The sequence below is a fragment of the Arabidopsis lyrata genome (assembly GCF_000004255.2).
Source record: "Arabidopsis lyrata subsp. lyrata unplaced genomic scaffold ARALYscaffold_2, whole genome shotgun sequence".
In the NCBI taxonomy this organism is placed as follows: domain Eukaryota; kingdom Viridiplantae; phylum Streptophyta; class Magnoliopsida; order Brassicales; family Brassicaceae; genus Arabidopsis; species Arabidopsis lyrata.
The window spans coordinates 13,155,013-13,161,301 of NW_003302554.1; the positions used below are offsets into that span (position 1 = coordinate 13,155,013).

Sequence of the window (6,289 nt, forward strand, 5' to 3'; positions counted from 1 at the left end):
GGGCTATACGGACTGAAACCAGCTCAATGAAAAAATAAATGCAAAACAGAAAAGTCAATCGGAAGCAGAGGTCGGAACTGGGTAAAGTTATTGCCTTATTGGAAGCATCGACTCTCGTCCAAAAATCACATAATTATTTATTTGGTTTTACATTTACCCTATACTTTATGCAAAACTAGATTACTCCTACTAATCATCCTCAGTTAATCATTAAGATGAATTTAATCACAACAATTTAAATTTAAACAATATACTTTATAGTTTTGTATAATTTTTTTACAATATCCAGATATTTTGGTTTAACTGCAGAAGATATTTGGGAGTGGGAGAGAAAAAAGGAGAAAATAAGGAGGACACGTAGGGCAAGGAAGCAGACAGATGTTGTGAGTGTGACGTAAGGCAACTGAGTTTACGTGAAACCAATGTCGGTAAGAGAATTCAAAAACAAATCTTCACGTCTCTCTCTAAACCCAACTCTCATATATGTCTTCTTCCACTAACTACTTCCTCAACCTCTCCTTTATAAATAAACCTCGACTTCACTCTTCATTATTTAAGATCACACCAATCACAACTAACTCTTTTAAATGAAGAGACAGAGAAAAGATATGGAGGAAGAAGGGACTGACGATATGGAGGAAGAAGGGACTGACGATGATGATCACTCATTGGCTGCTGCAGCGATGGCGGTTGCGGTTGCTGCAGCGGCGACAACAGCAGCGGAAGAGGAGGAGCAATGTTGGGGCGGTGGAGTGGTGGAGGAGATGACGTGGAGCTCTGTGTGGTTGCCTTTTTGGGACGTTGAGTTCGTGGGAAGAAACTATGGTGTCTTGTTCAATGATGTTGTATGGGACGATGATATTTGGAACATCCACAATCTAACTCATCATTCCTCATAGTCCTTAACTTTTTGTTGTGTATGAAAAAATAATCGGATTATAGTTCCCTTTCTAGATAATTTTCCTTTGTCCTCCAATGGGTTAATTTTAAATCAATCGTCTAGATTTGTGAGTTAGTCCGTTTATAAAAACTTATGTTCATATTTTAATAATACTGTTAAATGCATATATTTATCTTCTATATTTTTATAGATGCCGTTGCCTTGGCTTGTCTCAAGATTCTTCAGGAGTGATTCACACCAGATTCCAAAATATTATACGCCTTTCATAATGACCACTATGCCCACATTAAATTGTTAGATAATAGATATATCCGGGTCGAAGTCAACTGAATGTTGCTTCGGTTCCGGTTTATTACTTTTGAATCCAATTCCCATATAAGGAACTGAAATTTGGTTTATTAGATACAAGTCAATAAGAAGCCAGGTAGTTTGGTTAGGTATACTCGAGTTGATAAAAGTCGAACCAGGGTTGATTTTTTTTTTTGTGGTTCGGTTCAGAAGATATCAATTTTCTACCGGACAAAACAATATGTGACAATAAGTTAATTTCCAGTAACGCCCGTCGTAGTACGGTAGTAATCCTACACATGGCCGGCTCAATTATATTAGGAATTATGTACATTAATCTAAATGGTTCACACCATAAAATTATCTGAAAATTATACAAAACCAGTTTTACTAAACTATCTTTAATTCGGGTTTAAACTCACTTAAACCTTTTTAAGCCATGTAATTTAATAGAAAGCAAGTTTTCGTCTGTCTTCTTCTTTACGAGTGTCATACACTCGTACTTTTGTGTATAACCTATACAAGTGTATATTTCCAATAGGAACAAAAAATACAAAAATATCATTTGGGGCTTTATGCATAAATAACAAATTTTCTAACTGTCACTTTATCATCTCTTAAGCTCATTTATTGGCTTCATCTGTTGTATCGTTTACTCGTCGATGTGAGTCAACGTTTGCTTCTACCCAGCCCCGGCTCAATATATTTGAGAGCCTTAGGGCAAAAAAATTTTTTTTGGCCTATTATTATATACAAAGAGAAAATTTACTTAATTTTTAAAAATTTTGCGGAGTTTTTATAGTAAAAATTGTTATTTTAAAAATTTTGGGCCTTTTTATACATTTTCTTATAAATAATTAGGCCTCTTAAAATATAATTCTCATATTAATAATATTTTAAAAAAATATTTGGGCCTTTTTATATGTAAAATTTTTTTATAAAAAAAAAAGCCCCGGGCCGTCGCACTTCCGCCCTACCCATCTGAGCCGGGGCTGCTTCTACCCAATCGTTCTACGTCGTAAGATTTTTCTTCTGTAATCATTTTTTGCTAATATATTTTCAAATGAAAGCAAAAAATTAACAAGTTTTTAAAGCTTGTGCATCTGCATCTTAGTCACACTTTTAAAATAGCCCATCCACCTACATTACCATTTACACTTCCTACCAATAAATATGAAACACGTGATTGTATTGATTCACTATATATATTGGTTACCTCTCAAACTATATGGTTACAAATATATATTGAAATGTGGATATACTATACTAGTGGGAGTGTTATATATCTCGACTAGGAGTCTAGAACGGACTTGCGTGCAATGGAACCTATCACCGTTACTAGCCAATGAAGTGATATCGCAGTTGGTGTTGCGGGTCACGGGAATGTGGCCGAAGACTTGAGGCCGGTGAATGGAGCGACCATATGGCCTGAGTTGGTGCCCGGTTCACACTGGAAAATGTCTTTGCCGATGATACAGCTGATAAAGCCACTACTTCTCTCTTTTTATTTTTGTCTTTATATACACAATTTATTCATTTTAAGATGGATTAGTCGTCCACGGCCACATGATCAGACTTTGCCATAAATTAGAGAGCTTTGTGAAGAATTCTTTAACCACAGATTCCGCCACGTGGCACAAGTTCGCTATCTTATCTCAACTCATCAACTTGCGGAGAAGGTAACCTCTATTAGCCCTTCATTTCTTCTACACTCTAATTTCGTGTGTTCAGAGATCAAAAGGAAAAGTAGATAGATATTGGTGATTTACCATATTATTAGTGTTGGGAGATAAACCGACCATGATTATGAACCAAGATCGACAAGTGATTATAGAAAGATCTTAACTATATTATTATTATGTTATGTCTAATGTCTATCTCTCTATATAAATGTTAAAATGTATATATATATATATATATATATATATCTTATAACTCTAATTTTTTGAGATCAAAAATAATTTTTCCATTTTTTGTGTTTTCACTCTCATCAATTTACAAGTCGGAATTGCTCCCTTTGGAATTTGGATTATCATGAATCGAAATTCCTCTATTTCCGTTATAAATACGAGAGATTCCTACATATCTCTTATATAAAGTATGTTCATATCAAAACAATTATGCAGTAATGTGGACCTATCTAATTAACACTTCGGATCATAATGCCGACGTTTCCAAAGTTCACTATTTTCTCAGAGGAGTTTTGATATTTAATTGGCTAGTTGTTCCCAGTTATAACAGAATACAAGTTGCAAAATTATAACGACTCAATCAAAGATTCAAAGTACTAGGGCCACTTGTACTTTATCATATAAAGACATATATGAGATCCACTTGTGAGGCATATCACATTATTACTTTTTCATGTCCAGAGTTTGTTTTACAAAAGGCCATTGGTATATTATATATATATATATATATATATATATATATATATATATATGATAAGAGTCGAATCTCAAAGGACAACACAAGCCGACCTCAACACAAATTATATTTGGGGGAAAAATAAATCATTTATATACTGTTTTTCAAATTTTAAATATTTTATTTATATTTATATTCATGCAGTTTTTTTATGGTTCAACCTTCGAACAATTTTGTATTTACGGTCTTGGTTCTTTCGCAAACAAAATGAGGTGTGGCATGTCATTTTTTTCATCAACAAATCTAGACGAATATCGTTTGGAGAAAAAAAGAGGTAAAACTGAAAATTCAATACCAAGATGATGAGATTATAATTAAGAACTTCAACCAACACTAGTCGAGATTATGTGTAACAAATTTGGATATGAACTTAGTCCTACAGGCTTAACAACAGTTTAGAATGACATGTTTAGCAATATATATTTTTATTTTAATATTATAGAAATTATTTAAATATAAATTGATATTTATATACTTTACAATGTGTATTTAATTAGTTACTAGAATTTAAACCGCGGTACACCGCGGAGCTATATTTTTTTAAAAAATGTAATGTTATTTTTTAAAAGAATAACTGAAGATATATCATATTAGTTTGTATTTTAAAATATAGATATCTATCTATGTATTATTTAGTGTATGATTACTATTGTTTAGGTTTCAATTTTTGAAGTATAGATACGAAAACATACATTTTTTTAAGTAACGATATATGGTCAATTTAAAAATTTTGAATATTTTACTCTACGGTATACCGTGGATCGATATTTTTATAGCTAAATTTTTAAAATTTTAAGTTGTATTTGTTTTATTAATATTTTATGTTTTGTTTTGTGTTTAAGGTTCTATAATTGTATTTTGATTTTTAATTTTAAGATTTCATCCGTGATATATCATTCTTTATTAATATCGACCCAAACTCATCATCCCATATAAACCCGTCTATATTATCCCGTTAGCTAAGTTATTAGAGTTATAAAATCCAAGAAAATAAATTATTATTGTTATAAAATCCAATAATTTTAGGATCTCACTTGTGGTATACAGTTCTTTGAATGATTTTAAATTTATACTACTAATATATATTTTAAATTTATCATATAAATTATATGATTTTTCTATGTGAATATTTTGATTATAATAAATTAGTAGTTTTATTGTTATGCAAAATATTAATATAAATAGTTGCTATAAATCGGTTTTATGCATATTTTGTGGAGAAAAATTCACGGAATTCTTTTTTGAAAATTATGGAAAGATTGTGTAGAGATTTTTAGAAATAAATTAGGCAAGATATCGTTTGGTTAATATCTTTTATTTAAATTTTCTAAAACTAAATAATAAATGCCAATGGCATAGACTCGTAAATAAGGTGAAACTTCAGGATTTATTTGCTAAAGATACTCCAAAAATGTATATATAGATTTTTATTCAGAAAAATAAAAGATCGAAGACTATAGACGAAATTACAATAGACAGCATATACATTTCATAAATTCAGCGTTAAATTTTTGTCCAAAATAAAAAAGCATCCTTAAATTATGTCACTGGTTTGTGACATCATGAATATTTTTTTTACCACTTGGCTATTACCACGAGTTATATATAGAGATTATTTTGCATGGTGTCTTCTTTCTTTCTTTCGTACGGTGCTGACAAATTGTGTATTAATTTACATAACTAAAATTACTCTAAATCAACGATGGTTAACATTTAAAGTGTTTCAGTAGGTTTTCAAAATCGTCTAATCCCATCAAACATACTGTATTGCATAAGATATCTGTCAGTACTTATACAATGTGATATTTCACTTCTAAAAACCTATATATACTAATCTATATGAATTTAGGCATTCTTTTATTCTAAAGGAAAATTGAGTTCATTAATATCCAAATGATTTGAAACATATATGATATATCAAGTTTAAGTTCATTAAACATCATATGTTAATATCCAAAATACTCAATAAAGTTCTATCATTACCTAAAGAGACGCACACAAACTCCAACCATGATGATAGCAGAAAAAAAATCCATTTGAAATATGATTACAATACTCGGTGGTGAGACTCGTATGCGGATAGATATGGCGGCTTTACAAGCTGGCGATCGCTTTTCTCTTGTGAAATGAAGATGGTCGAAGGTGGAAATCTGACACGATGGTAGTCGCTTCTCTCGTGTGGGATCAAATGAGGGAAAATGATGGCGGGATGAAGTGCACCACAGAGTTGTGATAAGACTCTGATACAATACAAGCTCTAAGCCTTGATGACTCGCTCAACAAGACATAAGAACAAACGTTTACTAAGTAAAGGAATCCACCTAATTTAGAGAAAACTCTTTCTATTACTTTCAAATTTCGTGGTGTCTTTACAATGAAACAAATGAGCATTTCTATAGCTCTTACATGGTCTAATCTACAATAAAAGAAAATATTCAAAATTAAATACAAATCAATCGATATACTAGAGAAAGCGTGATTGGTGGTGATGATGAGGAACAAATCGTGGGAATTGATGGAGCTTTACGTCTTGAGAGACTTGAGGACGTCTAGGTGCATTCTCTAGATTAAATGGTGGATCAAGGATTTCTAGCAAGCAATCCGCCTTAGCAATCAATGCTAATTTGATTAAGCCGAATAAGGAAAGTTTCTTTATGTTGGATTTCTCTTTGC

General features: G+C 31.6%; 1 protein-coding gene across 1 annotated transcript; it reads left to right on the top strand.

Moving 5' to 3' along the window:
* Nucleotides 1-309: 309 nt before the first annotated feature.
* On the top strand, nucleotides 310-1,082 carry LOC9324732. The gene has a single exon (XM_002887138.2). The coding sequence runs from the start codon at nucleotides 588-590 to the stop codon at nucleotides 897-899; it is 312 nt and encodes a 103-aa protein (XP_002887184.1). The 5' UTR covers nucleotides 310-587; the 3' UTR covers nucleotides 900-1,082.
* The last annotated feature ends 5,207 nt before the right edge of the window (nucleotides 1,083-6,289 follow it).

Excerpts from the sequence above, each read along its gene's own strand:
- LOC9324732 (XM_002887138.2), top strand. The coding sequence starts at position 588 with ATGAAGAGACAGAGAAAAGATATGGAGGAAGAAGGGACTGACGATATG.